Source organism: Neomonachus schauinslandi, chromosome 5, assembly GCF_002201575.2.
Source record: "Neomonachus schauinslandi chromosome 5, ASM220157v2, whole genome shotgun sequence".
Taxonomy (NCBI): Eukaryota; Metazoa; Chordata; class Mammalia; order Carnivora; family Phocidae; genus Neomonachus; species Neomonachus schauinslandi.
The window spans coordinates 17,143,917-17,170,038 of record NC_058407.1 but is presented as its reverse complement, the minus strand read 5'-3'; the positions used below and the strand labels follow the sequence as shown (position 1 = coordinate 17,170,038).

The 26,122-nt window shown below is 35.4% G+C and overlaps 1 protein-coding gene across 3 annotated transcripts in view; it reads left to right on the top strand.

The window, feature by feature from the left end:
• WASHC4 (WASH complex subunit 4) overlaps positions 1-26,122 on the top strand; it is a 60,208-nt gene that overhangs the window by 6,098 nt on the left and 27,988 nt on the right. For 2 of the 3 annotated variants that reach the window (XM_021687369.2, XM_021687370.2), the window contains exons 4-17: positions 29-94; positions 962-1,007; positions 1,480-1,547; positions 4,368-4,450; positions 5,996-6,038; positions 6,511-6,614; positions 7,199-7,319; positions 9,076-9,199; positions 9,307-9,434; positions 10,236-10,396; positions 15,711-15,837; positions 20,097-20,222; positions 25,020-25,127; positions 25,900-26,046. In XM_021687369.2, coding sequence (XP_021543044.1) covers positions 29-94; positions 962-1,007; positions 1,480-1,547; positions 4,368-4,450; positions 5,996-6,038; positions 6,511-6,614; positions 7,199-7,319; positions 9,076-9,199; positions 9,307-9,434; positions 10,236-10,396; positions 15,711-15,837; positions 20,097-20,222; positions 25,020-25,127; positions 25,900-26,046 — 1,452 coding nt within the window. Of the gene's footprint in view, positions 1-28; positions 95-961; positions 1,008-1,479; positions 1,548-4,367; positions 4,451-5,995; positions 6,039-6,510; positions 6,615-7,198; positions 7,320-9,075; positions 9,200-9,306; positions 9,435-10,235; positions 10,397-15,710; positions 15,841-20,096; positions 20,223-25,019; positions 25,128-25,899; positions 26,047-26,122 lie in introns of all 3 variants that reach the window. The other variant, XM_044915347.1, reaches the window with a different exon arrangement.

Below are 26,122 nucleotides of genomic sequence, written 5' to 3'. Positions count from 1 at the left end.
TTATTTATGTTTTTCCTCATGAAACTAGGTCTTGAACAAAGTCATCACTGTTTATGCTGCACTTTGTTGTGAAATCAAGAAATTAAAGTATGAGGTAATTATTTGTACTCTTAAGTTGTTAAAACATGATTTAAAAGCAAATATGTGCTTATATGTATAGTGTACCTAAAGATTTATTGCATGCTGAATGAATTGTTTAATACTAATAATAGTGATTACCATTCACTGAGTGTACTTACTGTGTGCCAGACACCATACTAACCCTGTTCATACTTAGAATGAGGCAGATAACGTGAGGAATAGATGAGGAAACAGGCCTAAAGAGTCACTTTCCTCACATTTTACTGGTAGTAACTATTCGAGTCTGGGTCTATTTACCTTCAAAGTCTGTGTTATTTGCCGTATATATTGGCTTTCTAGATATAAGTGATTTTTTACTTTTTTTTTTTTTTTTTAGTAGGCTCCACACCCAGCATGGGGCTTGAACTCACGATCAAGTCTCATGCTCTGCTGACTGAGCCAGCCAGGCGCCCCTAGATACAATAAATATAACTGATTTTTTAAAAAACCTTTGAATTTTTAATATGTTTTGCATTTTCTTAGCCATGGGTCATTAAAACTCTGGTAGAAGTTGGTAAACTTCCTCTTTTTTTCTGTATCTTTTTGATACTATGTGGTTGCTTTCTATCTCCCATGAACTAGTGGGAGGATGTGGGACAATTAGAGTGGTCAGAAAAGACAAAGGCAGGGGTAAAGAAATTAAGAAATAACTTTGAGTATCAGTGATATCTTTGGCACTCTAAAGATTGAATTTACCTGTTTTGTAAGCAGTTTTTTAATTTAAATGAATTTGTATATGTGATCTAGTCCTCTGATTATTAAATATGGATAACTGAGAGAGCCTAGGAATTTAAAAACAAGGTAGCAACCTTTAAAATTATTTTAATTTTTTTTTAAACAGGCTGAAACTAAATTTTATAATGGTCTCTTGTTTTATGGAGAAGGAGGTAAGTTTTAAAATTTTACATTGTAGTGTCATGATGCCTTTTTTGAGGTTGAGATTTTGAGATTGAAAACTTAACTTCATTCCAGGACTACCATGATTATGTAATGTATTACTGTGAGAAAATAAGCATTCAAATTTTTTGTTGGTTTACATGTTTGATAAGCAGGTAGAATAAGCCTGGGCGATGAAGCAGCAGCAAATTCTCTAAAATTTATTTGTGGTATTTTTATAAGTTACAAAGCACTGTGGCTAGATAAGGATTTTCCTTGAATTCATTAAATAGTGAAACAGATGGTTACTTTTAATTGAATGATTAATGATTGTCTCATGTTTCTTTTCAGTATAAAAATTCTGTTTTCAATACTATGCAGATTAGAACATATACTAATGAATAAAAATTATTTTTCTTTTTGGGTCTTGACTAAGTTTAAATTAAAAAATTGAAATACGATTCTTCATGTTACCTTTTAAAGCTACAGATTCCAGCATGGTGGAAGGTGATTGCCAAATTCAAATGGGAAGATTTATTTCATTCTTACAGGTAACTGTTTTTTACTTATTATTATTTTTTTAAGTTTGGGTAAATTACACACAATTAAAAAAGATTTCTGACACCTTCAAATGCTAAGAATGTGTATTTTGAAGGGTAGGACACTTAGTTGGCATTGGATTATAGTTAAAGAGGTCTTAATTCCTGAAAGGTTTTCATAGCATTTTACGGAAATGAGATCTCAAAGTAAGTTTGGTTCTTTTTTTTCTTTTCTTTTTTTAAAATAATTTCATTGTGGACAACTTGTCACCATGCCTTTTAAAATAATTCAAGGGGCACCTGGGTGGCTCAGTTGGTTAAGCGACTGCCTTCGGCTCAGGTCATGATCCTGGAGTCCCGGGATCGAGTCCCGCATCGGGCTTCCTGCTCAGCAGGGAGTCTGCTTCTCCCTCTGACCCTCATGATCTCTCTCTCTATCTCATTCTCTCTCTCAAATAAATAAATAAAATCTTTAAAAAAATAATAATAATTTAAACTTCGTGTCAAGTAGGAAAAGATAATTTATGTCAGAAAAAGTTGTTAGTGGAGATGGTTACGCTAGTACATGAGCAGTGATAAGGTTTTTTAAAAGTAGCACTCAATGCTTCTAACCAGATGTTTCAATCAGATCAAATCAGATGTTTTCATCACTGCAGTTTTAGTTATTCTAGGTCTTTGGTTTAGTTTTGTCAAAAAAATGAAAGAACTTCCTATTTCTTCTCTCTCCATTATAAAAGCAATGCTAGTACCATATGACAAAAGCAAAAATTGGAGATAAGGAAAAAAACACCCCTAATTCCACCTACCTCCTGATTGTTAGGTTCAAGATTTGATGTATTTCATTTAATCAAACATATATTGTTCAGCTCATTTATATCTTTACTACCTTTTTTTGTCTCCTTGTTGTAATTGAGAGCATTTTGTTGAACTCGATCTCTGTTATGGTATGTGTCAGTCAGGGTCCAGTCCAGAAAACAAATCACAGTATTTCAGAAGAGGAGATTTGATATAGAGGATTGGTTATATAAGAGTTGGAGGGCTGAAAGAAAAGAGGACAGTGAGGTCATCCAGAGGAAGCAGATACCACCTCTACATCAAGAGGAAAAAAAGGGGGAAAGGGTTGGGGTTACCAGACTCTGGGAACTATGAGCAGGAGCCCCGTGTAGTTACTGCTCATACCTATGAAGGAGGCAGCGCTGCCTAGCAGGCTGGTACCAGTGAGAGGGCAGTGCAAGGTTAGTTCTGGAGTGCTGAAAGAGGCTGGAGGTGGAGCAAACTGCCATTGCTGGGGTGAACTCTTATGCTGATGCAAACAGCAAGAAGTAGTAAGGATGTCCTTTTCCTGCCTTTAGTGTCCTTTTAGTGGCACCTGTTGGCAGAACCTAACAGGAAGCCTACTGGCAGGAGTCTAAGAAATGTAATTCGCAGGTCCCAGTGAATGTGTCAGTTTCTTCCTCTAGTTTTATCAAATTTTGCATTTCTTATTTTCAGGATATTCTGTTTGGTGCGTGCAAGTTTAGAATTGTTAATCATTCTTTATAAATTGAATCTTTTATTATTATGTGGTGACCCTGTTAAACTATAATTATGTATATAATGTGCAGTTATGTAAATGTGTATCATATATAATAGCTGTGATAATGCTAACAAACTATTTTGTCTGATATTGTTACTGCCCCAGCTCTGCTTTAGTTTACATTTTTTTTTAATTTATCTTTTTATATTCTCTCAACCTTTCAGTATCATTATGTTTTAGTTGTATTTTTTTAAAACCATGTGTCTGGATTTTGCTTTATTCAGTCTGAAAGCCTGAAAATCTCTTTTAATTGGTTAATTAATTCTATTTCTATCTTATGTAAATAGTCTGTTATACATTTGGACTTGTTTCTGCCTTTTTTACTTTGTGCCTTCTTTCTGAATTTTCTGTTCTTTGCTTTTTATTGAACTTTTAGAAGTTTAATAAGGTAAAACTGGAGGTATTTAAGTAAAATTGAAACGCATTATTTTCATTTTCATTTTAAATAGTTTTTGGATCTCATCGACAGCTGCATAAAATTTCATTTTTAAACCTTCAACAAATGTTTTAGAAGCCTAGCATATGTTAGGAACTCTTCTTGGTGCTGGGGATACAGCAGTGCACAAAACCAACGGAAATTCCTGTCCTCGTAGAACTAAATATTTAGAATAGCCACAGCTTTAATCAGGTTTTGAATACTTTAGGATACAAACTGTTTTTTTAGGTTTAAGCATTGAGAGCTTCTGAAAAGAAATTTTCAGAAGGTGTGGGATATGGGAGATGCGAATTAATTATTTAATGACAGACATATTCCTGCAATAATTAATATTTCCCTTTCTGTGTGCCAGGCTTGTTTATAGATAAAGTTAATGGTAATAAACATTTGAAGTTATTTCAGAGTGACTTCTGGAGAGCCTTTTTCCTCATTATCCTACTTTCTAAATCGGCAGCTTTTGAGCTTTTTCATTCAGATGTTCATTTATTTATTCATTTAATAGGACAGAAATTTATTGAGAAACAGTGGCTATTTAAAGAAGGAATAAGATGGTCTCTGTCATTTAAGAATTACATGAGTAACTAAAATATAAGACTTAAAATAGAAGTATGAATGAAATGCTGTGGGGACAAAGCAGTAGAAATGACCTTGTGATGCAGGAGAGGAGTTAAGAATCAATTGCTTAAAGAATGCTTGAAGTTGTCTGGCTGCAGGTTAACTGGAAACTGTTTTGCTTTTGTTTAATATTGTTACCATAAAATTGAGAAATGGTGATATTTAAGAAGCAACTATGTAACATATACTCAACTTGTCATTTCAGGAACTGTCTTGTTTTGTTACGAGGTGCTATGAAGTGGTGATGAACGTAGTCCATCAATTGGCTGCCCTCTATATCAGTAACAAGTAATGGATTTTATAAATATTCGTGCATTTATAATAGAGATGCAGGGAATGCTTTCTAAAACTAGCCAATTACCTGAAATAGTTTTTTGTTTGTTCATTTGTTTACTCATTCTTACATTCATTTATTCACCATCCTTTGAACACTCATGTTTCAAACACTACTTAATGTGTAATACATAGGTTAATAAGACAGTTTCTGCCATGGTGAATGAGTTATCTGTCTGAATAAGAATGTTGACAGAATATACTTAAATTTGATTTTATAGGAAAAGGCTAACATGGAATTAGAACATGTACCAAATTCTCTCTCCTTATTTCTCCTTTATAGTGACTGTTCCCTGGCTTATTATCTGGGGGAGTGGGACCAGGGAATCTACACTGAAAAAATTTTGGTTTTATTCAAATGATCTTCCAAGTTTGGGAACCACTGTTCTGAATCAGGAAAAATGATCAAATTTTCATAGCCATTACTGTTCTTAGGACCACAGAGTAACATCTCATATTTGATTAATACTTTATCCTTAAAATTTTCACCATTTACTATTTAATTATAATCTTACAGTAATGTTGTTTAGTTATATGACAAGGGGTTCTCAATTATGAGAAGAAGTGATTGAGACCCAGAGGAATTGTATAAGATTCCATAGCAATTTAGATGCTGTTCTTTGATCACGAGTCCATTCATTGTTGTTCTTACTATACCAGGCTGCATCTTAACTCTTTATGAACTGGAAGACTGTGTAACTGTTTCTCATTCTCATGTTTTTCTCCTCAGCCAGGTGTTTATTTTGTGTTCTGTTCTTTCACTGAAGCTGTTCTCATGGCAGGAGGGAATGAGAGCATAGCTCCCCTAACCCCTGCAGTACCTGATGTGTAATTCAAAGAGGACTCCCCACCACCGCACCCTGCCCAAGAAAGATGAAGTTTATTTGTATTTTATATTTAATTTTTAAAATATTCTATCTTGTGGAATATCCACATGTGCTTTGATATACAAGTACTATTTTAAATAATTTACTGTTGAGTAGAAGATGTCTAGGAAATAAAATTGAATTATCTCGGGGTTTTTGACTTTAGTACAATGTTGGTTTTATGCATTGTTTTTCAGTAGGAATGAGAACTCAGAAATAAACCTGATTAGTTTCCAAATGGCAGTTTGGGTAGGATAATAAAATGGTTGGAAACTGAGAAATTCTGTTTAGAAAAAAATGAATATCAGTTTTGTTATTTTTCCACCTCCATCCCAAACTCAGTCCTTTAGGTTTAAATGAGTAGGGTTATTCATGGGCCACATATTGTCATTTCCCTACCCATTGAGTTAGGTGTAGGCAAGGATAGCCCTGACTCTGTATATACAAGTTAGTTCTCTTCTTAGGAAAGTAGAGTAAGGTCTCAGAAATTCTAGTGATGACAGCCTAAATAAAGATACATAGGTGTTAAAAATCCCAAGACGACCTGCTGCTATGTGTTTTCCTCAAAATAAAAGTGAACTGTGGTTAAAAAAAAAAAAAAAAGTTTTTTTAATTGGATGTTATTTTATTACAGGATTGCACCCAAAATTATAGAGACAGCTGGAGTTCATTTTCAGGTAAAAGTAATTTAAGTTGATCTGTAAAACTATAATTTTTACTATATTTTGCTGTGGAGTTTATATGATTAGGGAGTACAACAATTATAGCAAAACTCTTATAGGATTTTTTTTTTTTTTTTGCCTTTGTTCTCTTTTGTCTGTGAAGTTGATGAGGCATTACTGACCCACTATCAGTATAACTCTTAGTTTTTCCCAGTAGTGGCCCAGTGCAGGTTCTCTAAGTGGTCTCTTTGGAGCGTGAAACAATTCTGCAAAGTCACAATTAAGGATGATATAGTGGGCAAAATATTTCTCTATTTAAAGCTTATTCCATCTGAGGATTAATAGTTTCATCTGTATGTTAATAAACTGATTTATCCACTGCTTTAATTCAGTAATAATTAGCCTAGTGTGTTTAACTTTAAAAATCCACAGGAAGCTTAACTTGTAACTAGTGATTAAATGATAACCATTAAAGGTTTTTTGACAGACTATGTATGAGCACTTGGGAGAGCTGCTAACAGTTTTGCTTACCCTGGATGAAATTATTGATAATCATGTCACATTGAAAGAGCACTGGACTATGTACAAAAGGTGAGCCAATTAAAATGTTTAAGATAGTCTCTTATTTTGTATAGTTAATGTACTAGTAAAAAGGAAATAAATGTAAATAGTGCAGATCTTTTAAACGACCTGGAAATCTATATTTAGAAGGATCTCATGTCAAATGTTCTTATGAATACGGTAACCATTTTTAAATTTCAGATGAGCTTGTTTGAGAGTATGGTATACCTGTATAAAGCCTCCTAATTCTTAAAGTATGGTAGAATGTTGATTTGAATACCTTAGAACTCAGATTAATTTTTCTAGGGTTCTGTTCAAGTGACAGTTGTTTTTCCTGAACTTGGTTTTATTTCATTGTATATTCTTAGACTTTTTTAAGTCGAGGCATCTTAGTGTTGTTCATCTGGAATCTAGAGAGTACCAGATATCTGAATTTAGGATGATATAAAAAGGTATGATTAGAAAATTAAATATATTAGCATTGTTTTTATTCAGATTTTCAAATGTGTAGAGCCAAACAAGAAATATAAATATAAAATTTTGATTTCTTGGAAAATTTTCAATTGAAAAATTTATTAGGAAAATTGAAGGTCTTTCTCCTAATCTTCCATAAGGTTACTGAAATCTGTCCATCACAATCCTTCAAAATTTGGAATTCAGGAAGAAAAACTAAAGCCATTTGAAAAGTTCTTGCTGAAGCTAGAAGGGCAGTTACTTGATGGAATGATATTTCAGGTATGAGAGCTGTATCAGGCTATACTAAATGGGCTCCTTAGTTGATCCAGCTCAGAACTATAGTACGACGACGCTTTCATAGCATAATGTTGAAATGTGTTCTTTAAAAGTGCTGGGGCTTAAAGGGCTTAAGACATTGTTAGTGTACTAAAATGTAATTATTTTAATACCTAGTAGCAAATAAAATTAATAGTACTAGTTGTATTTGGGGGTGAAGGTTTTTTTTTTTTTAATTACGTGAAAAGATAAAACTATTCAAGGATTAAGATCTAAGCAGTTGTGTTAATGTTTGTTGTTAACCTCTAGATTTGGGTTTGTTATACTACCTTTTAAAAGTCTTTAATTCTTCCTAGGCTCAGGGAATATAATTTGGGTTTGTGCAGGCCAGGTAGCTTCCTATCATTTAGTAGCTTTTTAAAGCTTAAATTAATTAAAATGAAAGAAAATTTCACTTTCCCCACCACTTTCAAGTGCTTACTAGCTGTATATAATCTAATTATTGCACCATACACCTCAAACTTATATATGTTATATATCAGTGATATCTTAATAAAGCTGGGGGAAAAATAGCCACAGTTAGTTTGTGGCTAGCTATTGTATCAGACAGCACAAATGTAGAACGTTTCTGTGATCACAGAAAGTTCTGTTGGCTAGCACTGCTTTGGGTAGTATTCATCAGAAATTGCAGTATATTTAAAATCCATTTCAGGGTTATTTTTAACATTTTACGTAATCACAATTTTTTTTTTTAATTGGTGTATAGTGGACACACAATGTTATGGTAACTTCAGGTGTACAGCATACTGATTTGACAAGTCTATACATTATGTTATGCTCAGGATCACAATTTTTACAGATCGATCCCAACTCTTGTTTATATCAATTTAATGGCTAGTGTATTAGGTTCAGAAGGAAATTTTTTTGTCCTTGATTCTTTTTCCAGGAGACATTTTTTTTTTTTAAGATCTTATTTATTTATTTATTTGAGAGACGGGGAGCGCACGAGTTAGGGGAGGGGCAGAGGGAGAGGAACAGGCAGACTCCCCGCTGAGCGCGCAGCCCGACATGGGCCTCTATCCCACCCTGAGATCATGACCTGAGCCCAGGTCAGACACTTAGCTGACTGAGCCACCCAGGTGCCCCTCCGGGAGACATTTCTATACATGCTGTAATAAAGTGCTAGGAAAGTAATTGTAGTCAGAAAAAATTTGCTCTTAAAAGTGCACAATAAAATAATAAAACATGTTTTCCAGTGCTTCATCAGATATGTCTTATATACATCATTGAATAACCCCGTGTATATCTCTTCATGTAGAATTATGGATTTGTGGGGCGCCTGGGTGGCTCAGATGGTTAAGCCTCTTGCCTTCAGCTCAGGTCATAATCTATAAGGCCTGGGATGGAGCCCTGAGTCGGGCTCCCTGCTCAGTGGGGAGTCTGCTTCTCCCTCTCCCTCCACCCAGCCCTGCTCATGCTCTCTTTCTGTCTCTCAAATGAATAAATTCTTAAAAAAAAAAAATAAATGGATTTGTGGTTCAGTTTTATTGCACTAACTGGTACTCAAATATGTACATACATACATATTTTCCATTCATAAGGATTTAGATATTAGATGACATTAAGGTAAAAACTTGAGCCTCATTGTTAGTAAAATTAAAATGATGAGTGTAGAAGTTTATCACACATACTATATTTAAATCTGTTTCATAGTTTATTATTCAGGGTCTAAATTTCTCTTTAAATGTTTCCTCTTTAGGCCTGTATAGAACAGCAGTTTGATTCTCTCAATGGAGGAGTATCTGTGTCAAAAAATAGCACTTTTGCTGAAGAATTTGCGCATAGTATTCGCTCAATTTTTGCAAATGTAGAAGCCAAACTTGGTAATGTAAAATGCATTTTAAACTTTTTGTTGCTAAAGTTTGCATTTCCTTGAACATAGAACTTAAGTGTATTTGTTCCAATTTTCTCTCATGCTGTTGTTTTTAAGGAGAACCTTCTGAAATTGACCAGAGAGACAAGTATGTTGGAATTTGTGGACTTTTTGTACTGCATTTTCAAATTTTTCGAACTATTGATAAGAAGTTTTATAAGTCTTTGTTGGACATTTGTAAGAAGGTAAGAACTTGGAACTTTTATTTTTTTCAATTTGAATAGATGAAAAAGATTTTGGATTAAATTGGATATTCAAAAATGTATTTTATTCCTGCTTACAAAAGTACTAATTTTTGTAATACATTGTAATAATTATAAAAATAATATTGTATTCATTTTTAAAAACCAAGCATTCCAGGAATAAGTAATACAGTAAATGGAAGTAGTGCATAATTCCACATCATATAAATACCTGTTCGTGGAGGTTTTTTCAGATTTTTTTCCTATAAATTACTTCCTATTATTGTTATTACTTTTTTCTCTTCTTTTTCTTCTGTTCTCCTCTTCTTGCCATTCCTTCTCATTATTGAAGTAGAAAAAAATTGAAATTGATTTTACATCTTTGCTATTTCCATGCTGTGACATCTGATTTAAAAACTGAAAATTTAGTTTGTGTGTAAAATCAAGTGATATGTGACCGTGAGTACCCAGCCATCTTGGGTCTTTTATTTTTTCACTAATGTAGAATAAAAGTGAAAGTCATGAGGATTCAAGTTTCTGTTTGCTTTTTGCATATTTTTATCTGAAAATCTGTAAGAGTGTGTGTGTGTGTGTGTGTGTGTATTTAGTAGTTAGGCAGAATAAAATTATTTTCATGCTCCACATCAGATATTGGAATGCCTTAATTGTGCCACAGTAAGATAATTTGTTTCATAATCTATTAATGATTATAAGTTGTCTTCCATTGCATATTGTAGAACTATTAAATAGGTTATTGTTTAGCCTGCATTCATTAATTTCCCTTCCTTACGTTTACTATTTCAGGTACCAGCCATCACTCTAACTGCTAATATTATTTGGTTTCCTGATAATTTTTTGATCCAGAAAATACCAGCAGCTGCCAAACTTCTAGACAGAAAAAGTCTTCAAGCCATTAAAATACACAGAGATACTTTCCTACAGCAGAAAGCTCAATCACTTACCAAGTAGGTTTTATAAGTACTCACAATGAAAATATTTAGATACTTTATATTCTTGGATCTTATGTTGACTCTAAATATGTGGAAAACATTTGATTATAAGAACAAATATATTTATTACCAGAGAAAAATTTGGACAGTCTCTAGGAGACTTATTTTTTAGGAGTTGTTTTGTTTTAAATGATTTAGGTTTAAACTCTATTAAAGATGTAGGAAAATTATACTTTATGGAGATGTATGTGTGTGTACATATGTACCCATATATACATGTATTTGCACATATATATGCATACACAACTTTTTATCAGATACATTAAATATTTTTTGTGTAAAGTTCCTGCAGTAGATGTCATTTGATGACATTAAAAATATTGTGTCCATGATTCAGTGATGGTTTTTAGAGGAGTTGATTTTAATTTGATGTACTCCTTTAAATTTTTATTTTTATGAAAGTAATATATGTACATATTTAAAAAATCAAGTACTAAAAGTTTAAATGGAAAAATAATTGTCCCCAGCCCACTTTCCCCCTGTACCTGAGTCCTATTCCCTAAAAGAACACTTTTATCTTCAGTTTCTTCTGATAGTTACATTCTTACATTTTGTCTAAGTCTTACTATGCAAAATTTCAAATATACACAAAATAAGAGAAAATAGTATAAGACCCCCCCATGTTCTCGTCACCTAGATCCAATATTTAAATTTACTGCACATTCTTGAGTACACTACCAAAATCACGTTGACCTGAATGAAGATTTTAAGTGAAGTGACCCAGGACTGTGCCACTGGCCCTGTGCTGGACACAGTTTTTATCTCTGACATGGTTAAAAGGTAATAGGGAAATTTATCTTCTTCCTTTTGATCTTGAGCATCAAGGGGAAATTGGGCCACTACTGCAGAATGTGGGGGGAGGAGGAGTATGTCTGGAATATAGGCGGTCCCCTGAAGCATCTCTTAGTACTCCCAAGTCCTGTGATTAAAGTCAGTGGAAAAATGACAGTTCCTCAATTCAGGCAGGATTACTCGCAGCAGAGATTTCATAGCTCTCTCATACATTTTAAAACAGACCTGAGAAGGGAAAAAGACATAGTTTGGATTTAAGGAAGTGAATTCAGTAAGATGGAGAGACAGGGATCAGGTTTAGTAGCAGTAAATAAAAGATAGGGATATTTTGATTATCAGAAGCTTGATATTCTTTAACAGTGTAATGTAGTTGCTAAAATGCCAATACATACTTGGATTACATTAATAACTCTTCCTGGGTTATGGAAACTGATAGTTATAGTATCTACGCCATGTGAATTGGTAGTTTTGTTCAATTTTTATTGGTCACATCATAGTCAGTATTTGGTGGTGTCACATTTTAAGAGGGACACAAAATGCAGCAACCCTAAATGAAGCTGATCAGGATATGTCAGAAGACCTGACACCCATGCCCTTTGAAGAGTCTCTATATAGTTTGGCCTTTAAAAGAGAAATCTGAGGAATGTTATGGTGAGCTCCTTAAATATTTGAGGGGCATTCAGGTAGAAGAGGGAACAGATTTGATCTCTGTGGCTCCAGAAGGTTGAACTAGAACCAACAGATGCAGATGACAGATAATAATAATCACCAATATTATTGAGCTCTTTGTAGCAGGCATTATGCTAAAGGCTTTAAACACTTTGTCTTACACAAACCCTGTAACAATCTTCTCATGTGGAAAATAATAAAGGTCACAACTAATAATAACCTGGTCTTTTCTATAAGTCAATAACTAAACTATTCCATGCACTTCACATGTATCATCTCTTTTAATCATCAGAGAATCTTATGAGGTAGCTACTGTTGTTATGGCCATTTTATAGGTCAGATAATTGAAGTACATTAAACTTGCCCAAATTTAAGCAACTAGTAGGTGGCAGAGCTAGACAGTCCTAACTCTAGAGCACAAGCTGTTAACTGCTACTCTATAGTAGTAGTATTTTTATCCCATTTTTAGATAAGGAAGATGAGGCTTAGAGAAATGAACTTTGCCAGGTCACACAGCCAAGCGCGGGTCAGAGAACACGCAGACCTGCACCAATCCTACTGTAGAGCGTTTGCAGCAGAGTCATGTAGGCTGTTCTGAGAGGTAATGCGCTCTTTCCCTAGAGCTGTGTAGGTAGACTGTAGATGACTAGTAGTCCAAGATGCTGTAGGAAGGGAGGCTTATCAGGTGCGAGACCGAATAAGTTGACTTTCAATGACCCTCCCCCTCCACAATAACATTTTATGTTTCTAAATTATTTGATTCCAAAGATACATAGTCGCCATAGAGCTCCAGGGAGCTAAAAGGGATAGTGTCCTTTTCAGTCTCCTTGCAGTTCTCCCAAAGAAACATAAAATTCACTCTACTGAAATGAAACCCAGAAGAGGGGAAACAGTGTGGTCAGCATGAGTTTTGTCTAATGTTTTAGGAAAAGTTGGAGTTACTAAGCTATCCCAGTCAGGCTCCAGAGTTCATTATACAAGTGAGAAGGGAGCAGTGGGGGACAGTTTCCCTGCCCCCACACTATGCACTAGACTCTAACTGGCCAAGTGCCCCAGCCACGTTCTTGACTGGGGTCCAAGGTTTATAGGTTGGTTGCTGCATTTTGCTTTTCATTCACAACCATTTCAACACTGGAAATGCTGACTTTAGAGGATAGAGGTATGAACCTTCATTTCAAACCTCTGTTGACATTACAAGTGTTGACACTGTTTCGTGTTTTTTATTGGGACAGGAAATTTTTTCTCACTAGTGTTTTTCCTGTTTGTACTTTGAAATGAAGCTGACCATATGACAGACCTTTGGCTGTTTTTGGATACCCTTTGTCAATTAACTTGCTTTTTAAGGCTTGAAGCAGTTTCATTTTTACATATTTGCAAGAGATGAAGATCATCTGGTGTCTGGGTGTAGGAGTGATGGGTGGAGTAACCAGCAAACCTCTGCTTTATTCTGCATAGTCTGATCTAAAACTGAGTGAGTGCCTTTGACTGTGTTACTATCCTTCTTCATGTTAGTGATTACTGTCAGGGAGCACTCCATAATCTAGGCCTCTTCTTCTGTCCTTGCTTATGATTTTTCTGTCCCTCCTGTATAGTCTGTCCCTGCTGAATACTGATCACAGCCTCCTCAAAAGTGGAGGCATTGCCCTAGGACCTTACTCTTTCTCTGTATTCCACACTTTTTTTTTTTTTTTTTAAAGATTTTATTTATTTATTTGAGACAGAGAGAATGAGAGACAGAGAGCACGAGAGGGAGGAGGGTCAGAGGGAGAAGCAGACTCCCTGCCGAGCAGGGAGCCCAATGCGGGACTCGATCCCGGGACTCCAGGATCATGACCTGAGCCGAAGGCAGTCGCCCAACCGACTGAGCCACCCAGGCGCCCCTGTATTCCACACTTTTAAGTAGAATAATCCACAAGTCAAATAATAACCCACAAGTCAAATAATGTTAGCACCTTTGGAGGCAAAGCCAAAAGTACAACTGTCAGTGTTACTTGTTTAATGGAATCCTGGCTCAGCAGAAATTTTTCTGAGATTTGATGCTGGGGTATCATGTCCTTAAGACAGTCACAAAAAATTTTGGTGTAATCCCTCTTCAGGCTGAGTTCTTGAGATTGTCAGACTGCTTGGCAGTATGACTGGCAATAAACTCAGTGTGGGATTCTGATCTCAATCAAATGAGTCTCTTCAGTCCCTTGCCCTGAGACCTATCCTCTAGCTGATTCTGACTGGCAATAATGAGATGTTTCTCTGACTGAAGGAGGTTTTTTGTTTTGTTTGCTTGTTTTTTTAAGGTTTATTTGTTTTAGAGCAAACTGGAGTGGGGGTACGGGCAGAGGGAGAGGGAGAAAGAATCCTTAAGCAGACTCCCCACTGAGCGCGGAGCCCTATGTGGGGCTCCGTCCCAGGACTCTGGAGATCATGACCTGAGCCGAAATCGAGAGTCCTCGGCTTAGTCAACTAAGCCACCCAGGCGCACCTGAAGGAGGTTTTTAGAAAGAGTTGGTAACGTCAGATCCCACAAAGGGGAATTGTTCATTTTTTTTCACACTAAATCTTTAAAGTGTATATTGAACAGCTTCTGGGCTAAAAGTTCCCATCTTGAGCAATTTGAGATGCACTGATAGAGTGATTCAGTGTTTGTAATTGGCCTGCGTAGGAAAATTATGTTACTGCTTTAGTCTTTCCTGATGGGAAAGCTTCCTAGATTTGGACTTATATCTTGGCTCGGCTATGTATTTGGGCTTGTTATTTAACTTCTCTGTGTATCAGTTTCCTCTTCCATAAAATGGAGATCATAATACCTACCTCATAAGGTTATGTGAGGATTGAATGAGTTACTTTGTGTAAAGTTCTTAGAACAGTGGCTGGCATATAGTAAGCATTCAGTAAATGCAGCTTTTATATCCAGATTCTGACTACTTCCAGTCTCCCATTCTGGTTCAAGTTGTTATCCCCTTTCTTCTGCATTATCACAGTAGCTCCCTGAGTGATTTTCCTGCTATTACCCTTGTCCCCTTTATAGTTTATTTTCAACATATCAGCCAAGGTGATATTGGTCCTCTTCAAAGTTAGGTCAAGTCACTCTGCTCAGATCCTTTGGTGGCTTTCCATTGAAATCCTCCCTATAAATTCTTACACAAATCCTGTTCTACTCCCCACCTTTCCCACACTGCCCCCCAACCCCTCTGCTTCTCTGATTTCCTTTTGTTTTCTCATCCCTGCTCTCCGACCTCCAGCCGAACTGACTTCTTTGTTATTACTTGAACATGCCAGACATACTTCCTGTCTTAGAGCGTTTGCATTTGTTATTTACTTTCCTAGAATTCTCTTCTCATATATTTACATGGATTACTCATTCATCTTCTTCAAATCTTGGCTCAAAATCGTCTTTTCAATGAGCCTGCTTTGATGACTGTATTTAAAATTGTATCTGCCACTCAAGTCCCTATCTCTTTTCCCTGCATTTTTTCCATAGCACATATCATTTAACATCTTACAGATTTTAATTATTGATTTCTTTATTATGCAGCTCTCCTTTCTAGAATGTAAGCTTCATTGTGGCAGGGATTTTTATCCATTTTGTTTACTGCTAACTTTTGTTTTTAGTACTGAGAAACAGTGCCTAGCCTGTATAGGCATTCTGTAAACGTTTGTTGAATGAGTAAGTTATATATGTATGTAGGATGTCTATAGTTTGAAAACCGGAAAGGTGGCTGCTGCAAGGAAATATTTTATCCCAACCAGTTCAAAGAAATGGAAGTAAATTTTCATTCCTGTGCTGAGTAACCACAATACTTTCTTTTGTTAGAGATGTACAGTCTTACTACGTCTTTGTGAGCTCATGGATGATGAAAATGGAATCTATTTTATCTAAAGAGCAGAGAATGGATAAATTTGCTGAAGACCTCACCAATAGATGTAATGTTTTTATACAGGTAGTTGCATCTTCTTACTTAGAATATTTTGGGGGTCATTTCTTTGTTAATCCAATGTATAGAAGTTACACTTTGAAAAAACTGGAAAGGATATGTTTTTATTTTTAAAAACTGAAATTGATTTGATTATGTTTGGATCTGTGTGATTTATTAATTTAGATATTCTAATACATGCAATTATATTCCCTTTAAAGCATGACTTTTTTGCTGTATCCATAAGTTTTGATATGTTGCATTTCCATTATCCTTTAGTACAAAATATTTAAAAAATTTTATTGTGATTTCTTTTTCAGTCTGTGGGCTATTTTGAAAGATATTTTTTAATTTCTAAAGATATGAGGATTTCCTAGTTATTTTTTTATTATTGATACCTAGAAATACTAAGGTAATTTTGGTATTTTGAAATTTGTTGAGATTGGCATTATGGCCCAGCCTATGGTCAAGTTTGGTAAACATTTCGTGTATACTTGAAAAGAATGTGATTTGCATTTCTTGGTTGTAGTGTTCTGTATATGTCAAGTAGGTCATGTTTGTTAATGATTTTGTCTGCATATTGTATCAGTTACTGAGAGAATTGGGTTAGACTCTTCCACTGGCATTGTGGATTTGTCTGTTTATCTTTTGTCAGGTTTTTGTTTTATGTATTTCGAGACCAAGTCAGTGCATAACATTCAGGATTGTTACTATCTTCCTGATGAATTGAACCTTTTATCATTATGAAACGTCCCTTTTATCTCTAGTAATGTTCTTTGTCATAGGTCTTGTGTGTGTGATAGTAACATAACTATACCAGTTTTCTTTTAGTTAAGGTCTACATGGTATGTCTTTTTTGATCCTTTTACTTGCAACCTGTTTGACTCCTTATATTTAATGTCTGTCTCCTGAAGCAGCATAAATTTTTCCCCAGTCTTACAGTCTTTGTTTTTTCATTATTTTTTTTTAAAGATTTTATTTATTTATTTATTTATTTAGAGATATAGTAGGGGGGAGGAGCAGAGGGAGAGAAAGAAGCAGACTGCGCTGAGTGCAGAGCCCGACGTGGGGCTCAGTCTCACAACCCTGAGATCATGACCTGAGCTGAAGCCAAGAGAGTCGGATGCTCAACCAACTGAGTCACCCAGGCACCCCTTTTCATTATTTTTCCTGTCATTGCTGGTGTATTTGGATTTAAAGTAGCACCTGACTAATTGCTTTCTCTTTGTCTCACTTGTTCTATGTCTCTTTTCTTTTCCTTTCATCCTTTCTTTTGAATTAGTTTAATCATATTATTTCTCCCAATATTAGGTTTTTAATTCTGTATTCTTTTATTGTTTTTTTAATCGTTACTCTAGAGATTTTAAGATGCATCGTTTAACCCTCAACTCCAGAATAAATGAGTAGTTTTATCTCTTTCTAGACAGTGTAAGGATCTTAAGCCACCTTAATTCTATTTATCCCCTTCTCACCTCTGCTGCTGTTGTTTATTTTTTTCTCTATATTAAACTTCACAAAGTGGTATTATTGCTGCTGTTGTTTTTATAATCAGGGTCCATTTAGCTTTATCCACATATTTATCTGTTCTGTTCTTCCTGCATCTCTCCATCCTTCTATTTGTGGAATACCTGTTAGTATTTCATTTAAAATGTCTTTCTGATGGTGAATTATCACCACTTTTTCTCTATCTTATTTCAACTTCATTTTTGACAGCAGTTTTGCTACATATAGAATTCTGGGTTGGCAGGATCCCTTACCTTCCTCCCCCCTTTATCATCTTCTGGCTTCTTTTATTTTTGATGAGAAGTCAGCTGCCAGTTTTGTTGCTTTTTTTGGTGAGTCTTTCTCTAACTGCTTGTAAGATTTACTTTTTCGTTTTTAGCAATATTACTAGGTACCTAGGTGTAGTTTCCTTTGTGCAGTGCTGCTTGGGATTTGTAGAGCTTCTGGAATTTGTGGAAAATTCTCAGCCATTAACTTTGCAAGTGCTATTTCTATTTTCTTATATCTCTTGCTCTCTTTCTTTCTCTTCAGCTGTGTCTAACCTGTTAAACTATTTACTGAATTCTTAATTATTTTACTTTTTAGCTTTTTGTTTCTTATAATTTCCAGTTCTTCTTCTGAATAAATTTTGTTTCATTTCCTTCAACATATTCAGCATAATTATTTTGAAACCCATGTCTAATAATTTCATTATCTGGATATTTCTGTTATCTGTTGTTTCTCTGGTTTTTGGATATGTCTTATTGCTTTGTATGCCTGGTTATTTTTTATAATGTATGGCACATTGTATATGAAAAACTGTGGATATAATTGAAAGATCTGGATATTGTTTTTTTTTTCTCCAGAGAGGATTTAATAATCTTTGCTTGTGATGTATAGCTAGTCTAGGACAACTAGCAACCCAGATCACCTCAACCCAGTCATGGATTGAGATGATTTGAAGTGGGACCTAAATCCTTTGATGGCTGTTTTTTTTGAGTTCACCCTTACTTTTTAGGTAGTTTTTCAGGATCTGAATCCAGAACCTAGGTTTTACAGGACCTCCATCCCTCTTTGATGGGCCATGAACTCCTTATTTTTATCCCCCTTTCCTTTCCGTGAGTTGTTGGAAGATAATGTTTGGCTTCTGTCTTACTTTCTTTTGGAAAAGGCAGCTGCCTCTTAAGGGAAGGCAGCCACAAGTGCCCGGCTCACTTCTCTGGGTTTCTGTCTTCTAGATTTGCGCCTTATATTTCCTTATCCTTGTGGTAGTTCTTTGATACCTTCTAAGAGATTTAAAAAAATGTTTTGCCCAGATTTGCTAATCGTTCTTTGTAGGAAGACTGGTCCAAATTGTTTATTCTGCCATTAACAGAAACAGACCCTAGACCTCTCCCCTCCCCATTTAGATTTTTAAAAGACATCCTTTGTATGTATCTTTCACAAATTAATGACCATTTGGGAATGGTGTGATATCAACCCATGAGTTCTTTCTCCTCCATTACCCTTCAAAAAAGAAACTCCCTTTTTCTCCCTGCCTTAGAGTTACACTTTTGCTGTTCCTTGTTTTTGCTTTTTAACTTTTCGAAGTGTTGTGTTAGGGCCGAGTCTGGTGTAATAGTCCTGTAGCTGACAAGGTAAGACTTGGGGCTCTTCCCTGTGTGTATGTCCCAAGCTTTAGTCTTATTGTCTGTCACCTTTCTTAGGATACTATCTTCTCTCTCATGTCTTATTCTTTAATTTAGCTCATCTCTTTATCACAGAGCTATTATTGGTTCAGAGAAACTCCTTCCTCCCACCCACATTGACTGTCACTCCTTTACTGAGTCACTGTTACACTGATGGGAGAGTACTTTATCTCTCACATATGGTAGAGGAGAAGAAAAAAGGTTGAGAATCACTACCATATGGTTTCTGCCCAGCTCCTTGGATATATCCACAATAGTATGGTTTAGGTTCATCTCTAGACTGTACATGTATCTTTTTTTGGTCCTTTATAAACCCAAAGAATCTTTATTATTATGTTTCTATGTGGTTTTTTTAGATCCAAATGAAAATATATCTGAGAGATAAATATCCTTTTTCCTGTTTTCTATTTCATCCCATTTCCCTGGGTTTGCTAGCACTCAAAATATTTTTTAAACCTCACAAGACCTGTCTGCTTCCTTTGTGAATGGAAGGGTAGGAGAAAATATACTGCCCATACTGGGCTGGAAGGAGAAAAAATCTGATTAGCACCAACATAGGCAGGGGACACGGTAGCAGATGGACAGTAGTAATTGACCTTGGTGAAAAGGAAAGGTGGAATTGGCTTGGAAGTGAGAAATACCTTTTGATATGTGTATTGGCCAGAGAGCAGCTCTCCTCATTTTTCAATTCCTAGTTCCTTGGAGTCCTTAGCTTTTGTCTGCAGCAGATAGGAGTCTTTATACTCTTGTCTGACAGGTAAGATAAGGATGAATAGATATCTTCCTGACATTCAGTTCATTTCTCTGAAGGGTTTGTTTGTTTGTTTTTAATGGGAAGATTCTTTAGCTGTGATTATATAGCATAATTTCAACAGTACTAAATTTATGGTATGTAATGGGTTAAATACACTTTTAAGGGTTGCATTGAAACTTCACCATCATGTGTATATTGTATGAGGAAAAGTATTTAAAAATCTTAAGAGCAGACTTTAAAATGAATTTTACAAGCAATAGTTATTGGCAAGTTGAGGAATAATTACTGTTACATAGAGAATGAAATGTTGAAGAAATGAAACTTTTTCTTGTGATTATAATCAGTGTGTTATTTTTTTATAGGGCTTCTTATATGCATACAGTATTAGTACCATTATTAAAACCACAATGAATCTCTACATGTCGATGCAAAAGCCAATGACCAAAACCTCAGTTAAGGCATTATGCAGGCTTGTTGAACTTCTCAAGGTAGGTTTAAAATTATTTTACTTGCCATTATAATTGAGAATTGACCTGTGCTTAAATTAAGGTGGTCTTGTAATATTTGACTTCTTGATTATGAGAATAAAAAATTGTGGGAAAGTGTACTTTTCTGTCAGTTGGCTAAAGAAACTAGCCATCGAAAGAAATTTCTGAGTAACTTTTTATGAATGGCCAATATATTTAAACTTTGTTAAAAATTAGCATATAGGGGCGCCGGGGTGGCTCAGTTGGTTAAGCGACTGCCTTTGGCTCAGGTCATGATCCTGGAGTCCCAGGATTGAGTCCCACATCGGGCTCCCTGCTTGGCAGGGAGTCTGCTTCTCCCTCTGACCCTCCCTCCTCTCATGCTCTCTCTCTCTATCTCATTCTCTCTCTCAAATAAATAAATAAAATCTTTTAAAAAAAAATTAGCATATAGTTTTGATTTGAATTTCCCTGATGGCTAATGATGATGAACATTTTTTCATGTGTCTGTTAGCCATTTGTATGTCTTCTTTTGAGAAGTGTCTGTTCATGTCTTCTGCCCATTTTTTGACTTGATTATTTGTTTTTTGGGTGTTGAGTTTAAGAAGTTCTTTATAGACCTTGGCAATCAGCACTTTGTCTGTAGTGTCATTTGCAAATATCTTCTCCCATTCTGTGGGTTGCCTCTTTGTTTTGTTGACTGTTTCCTTTGCTGTACAGAAGCTTTTTATCTTGATGAAGTCCCAAAAGTTCATTTTTGCTTTTGTTTCACTAGCCTTTGGAGATGTATCTTGAAAGAAGTTGCTGTGGCCGATGTCGAAGAGGTTATTGCCTATGTTCTCCTCTAGGATTTTGATGGATTCCTGTCTCACATTGAGGTCTTTCATCCATTTTGAGTTTATCTTTGTGTATGGTGTTAGAGAATGGTCGAGTTTAGCCATCAGGGAAATTCAAAACCACATTGAGATACCACCTTATACCAGTTAGAATGGCAAAAATTGACAAGGCAAGAGACAACAAATGTTGGAGAGGTTGTGGAGAAAGGGAAACCCTCTTACGCTGTTGGTGGGAATGCAAGTTGGTACAGCCACTTTGGAAAACAATGTGGAGGTTCCTCAAAAAACTAAAAATAGACCTACCCTATGCCCCAGCAATTGCACTCCTGGGTATTTACCCCAAAGAACCCTATGACCCAGCAATTGCACTCCTGGGTATTTACCCCAAAGACACAGATGTAGTGAAAAGAAGGGCCATATGTACCCCAATGTTCATAGCAGCAATGTCCACAAAGCCAACCTGTGGAAAGAGCCGGGATGCCCTTCAACAGATCAATGGATAAAGAAGATGTGGTCCATTTATACAATGGAATATTACTCAGCCATCGGAAAGGATGAATACCCAACTTTTACATCAACATGGATGGGATTGGAGGAGATTATGCTAAGTGAACTAAGTCAAGCAGAGAAAGTCAGTTATCCTATGGTTTCACTTATTTGTGGAACATAAGGAATAGCATGGAGGACATTAGGAGAAGGAAGGGAAAAATGAAGGGGGTTGGATATCAGAGTGGGAGATGAACCACGAGAGACTATGGACTCCGAGAAACAAACAGGGTTTTAGAGGGGAGGGTGGTGGGGGGGGTGGGTTAGCCTGGTGGTGGGTATTAAGGAGGGCACGTACTGCATGGAGCACTGGGTGTTATATGAAAACAATGAATCATGGATCACTACATCAAAAACAAATGATGTATTGTATGGTGACTAACATAACATAATAAAATAAAATTTTAAAAATTAGCATATGGTGAGAGAGAGAAGAAGGAAAATGAAAAGGTTAGCTTAGGTATTGTAAAGTTTTAGTCATGGAAGTTTTAAGCATGTTGCCTGAATTATAAAAGAGTATGATTTGGCACAAAAATTGACACATAGATCAGTGCAACAAAATGGGGACCCCAGAAATAAACCCACAATTATATGGTCAATTATGACAAAAGAGGCAAGAATATACAGTGGGGAAACAGTCTCTTTAATAAATGGTGCTGGGAAAATGGGACAGCTACGTGTAAAGAACGAAACTGGACCACTTTCTGATGTCATACACAAAAATAAACTCAAACTGGATTAAAGACCTAAATATGAGACCTGAAACCATAAAAATCCTAGAAGAGAGTACAGGCAGTAATTTCTCTGACATCAGCCATAACATTTTTCTAGATATGTCTCCGAAGGCAGGGGACACAAAAGCAAAAATAAACTATTGGTACTGTATCAAAATAAAAAGCTTTTGCACAGCAAAGGAAACCATCAACAAAACAAAGAAACAACTGACTGAATGGTTGAAGATATTTGCAGATGATACATCCAATAAGGGGTTAATATCCAAAATATATAAAGAACTTAACACCAAAAAAAAAAAAAAAGAAATCCAATTAAAACATGGGCAGAGGACCTGAGGAGACATTTCTCCAAAGAAGACATACAGATGGCCGACAGACACTTGAAAAGATCTTCAACATCACTCGTCAGGAAAATGCAAATCAAAACAACGAGATATCCCCTTACACCAGTTAGAATGGCTAATATCAGAATGACAAGAAATAACAAGTATTGGTGAGGATGTGGAGAAAAAGGAACCCTCATGCATTGTTGGTGGGGATGTAAATTGGTACAGCCACTGTGGAAAATAGTATGGAGATTCCTCAAAAAGTTAAAAATATAAATACCACATGATCTAGTAATTCCACAACTGGATATTTACCCAAAGAAACTGAAAACACTAATTCGAAAAGATAATATGCCCCCCCTGTGTTTATTGCAGCATTATTTACAATAGCCAAGGTATGGAAACAACTTAAGTGTCCACTAGTAGACAAATGGATAAAGAAAATGTTGTTATATATGTAATAGAACATACACAGCCATAAAACAGGATGAGATTGTGCCATTTGAGACAACATGGATGGACCTAGAGAGCATTATGCTAAGTGAAATAAGTCAGATGGAAAGATAAATACCATATAATTCCATTCATAAGTGGAATGTAAAAACAACAACAAATGAATAAACAAAAATCAGAATGAGACCTATAAATACAGGAAACTGATGCTTGCTGGCGGGGTGGGGGCTATGGAGGGTTGGGTAAAATGGGTGAAGGGGAGAGGGCGGTACAGGCTTCCAGTTATGGAATGAGTAAGTCATGGGAATGAAAGGCACAGCGTAAGGAATACAGTCAGTGATACTGAAATAGAAATGTAATGGGACATTGGTAGCTGCACTTGTGGTGAACATAGCATGATGCATAAACTTGTCAAATTGCTAGGTTATATACCTGAAACTAACGTTGTGTATCAACGATACTAAAAAAAAAAAAAAAAGACATCCATTTTATAGTGTTCAAATGCACATGAGGCTAGTCAACATGAGGCTAATTATTTTGTAATTCAGAGAAAGTGCTGCAATGTTGTGATTTGAATACTTCTGGAAATATAAAATGTTTCTTAGCATACTCTATATAAATAAATAAAACCCCTTGTGGGCAGGAAAACCCACTTAACCTTTTGTAAAAATTGAAATTAAAAATTTTCTAGCTAATTTCTGCTAATGCCTTTAGATTTGCTTAGGAAATAAAAATTTGGGGGCATTTTTAGCCTTTTTTTCTTTAAGATATATTATTATATTTATTATGAACTATCAATAAAAATGTATGTATATGTGTATTTATGCATACATACTTAATAAACATAATTTAAAAAAATAATAGACACTTAAAAACACACCATCCCATTTAAGAAATACTAATATTTTCACAAACACCCTGTCCCTCTGTGATTACATCTTATCCCGTTCCCTCAGAGGAAACCATTGTCTTGAATTTTACGCTTACCATTCCCTCGTTTTTCTTTTTAGTTTACCGGATATGGATGAATCTATAAACCATTCATTGTTTAATTATATATGTTCTTGAAGTTTATATTAATGAAGTAATACTTCATGTATTTTTGACTTGCTTTTTTTTTAAACTCAGAATTTTGTATTTGAACATGTTGGGATGAATAGCTGTCCTTCATTCATTTTCATTGCTGTGTTGCTTTCCTGTGGATGGACCTTTGAGAGGTTTCCAGTTGTGTTGCTATTATAAACAAAGTTGCTGTTCTTGCATGTTTCTTGGGTATAATCGCGCAAGAGTTTTTCTGAGGTGTTAATGTGTCTACTGGTGGATTGCTGGGTTGTGTATTCTGTACATGTTCAGCTTTTCAAGAGGATGCCAAATTGTTTCCTACCATTGTTCTGTCAGTCAGTTTACATACCTCCCCAATGGACCAGACTTCCCATGGTTCCCTAACTGGCCAACATTGGTATTATCTGGCTTTCTTTTTCTTTTTTTGGTGGGAGGTAAATGATTTTATTTGTAGTGTTTATTTCCCTGATTGTTGGCGATGGTGTCTTTTTTAAGTGTTTATTAACTGTGTTTTTTCTTTTGTGAAAATGAGTTCTTTTGTTCAGTTTTATCTATTAAATTATTTGCCATTAAAAATGTTCCTTTTTTTTTTTTTTTTTTCTGAGTACTAAACCCTTGTGTATGGCAAATATTTTCTCATACTTTGGCTTGCTTTTTTATTTTTTTAATAGTGGCTTTTGATGAACAGAAATTCTTAAATTTTAATGTAGTTGAATTTACCAATCTTACCCTATATCACAGTGCTTTTGGATCTCATTTACAAATTCCTTACCTAACCTAACCCAAGGTCCTCAAGATAGTCTATAATTTGCCTAAAAGTTTTAAGTTGATTTTCACAACATTGCTTGTGGTTCTTTTTAGGCAATAGAGCATATGTTCTACAGAAGAAGCATGGTTGTGGCTGATTCGGTCTCACATATAACACAGCACCTTCAACATCAGGCTCTTAATTCTATTTCTGTGGCAAAGGTATGAAGTTTATTATGTATTCAGCATAATTATCTTTTCAGTTTGCTCTCCTGTTGTTTTATATGTGTTTTTTTAGTTTAGTCTGTTTACTCCATATCTTCAAGTGTAATAATTCTTGGTCCTTTTTCTCCATGGTATTTTATGATTGTTATTTAGAGCGATCAGGGTTATCTTAACTCTGAACTTGCAGCATGGAATACATTAACACTCCTCTATTAAAAAATTACATTTTGTGGCTCAGTCTGTTAAGTGTCTATCTTCGGCTCAAGTCATGATCCCAGGGTCCTGGGATCGAGCCCTGCATTGGGCTTCAGCGGGGAGTCTACTTCTCCCTCTCCCTCTACTGCTTACCCTGCTTGCGCTCTCTCTCTCTCTCTCTCTCTCAAGTAAATAAATAAAATCTTTTTTAAAAAATGACATTGTGTGTAGTTTTAAAATATACCTCTTCTTTAAAGAAATAATTTCCTTATTAAATTAATATAGAAATTTTAGAATGTGGCCTCTGCTGTTATCTTGAACTGCCTCTCAAAAAGCCTAATATGGAAATTTAAAAACATGCTTAATACATTTGCTGTCCTTGACAGCATTAAATGGTAATGTTATAGAAGTAAAGCACATAACATCAGAAAAAGCTGAACAGGGAAAGCATTTGTCTAAGCTCTCTTAAATTGAATCGTGGAAAAGATTACCCTGAAGTTTTTCTTCTGAGTCTTTTGTTATTGATTCAAGAATGAAACTGTTATTTCTTGTTTTTTCTCCTTTTATCTTTTAGAAAAGAGTAATTTCTGACAAAAAATATAGCGAACAGCGTCTTGATGTGCTCTCTGCTCTAGTTTTGGCTGAAAACACTCTAAATGGACCAAGCACAAGGCAACGACGACTTATTGTTTCTTTGGCACTAAGTGTTGGCACACAAATGGTAAGTGTGTTGCTATTATGGAGGGAGAATGAGATCTGAGATTTCACATTTTACTTGTTATTGACCTAAGAAATCT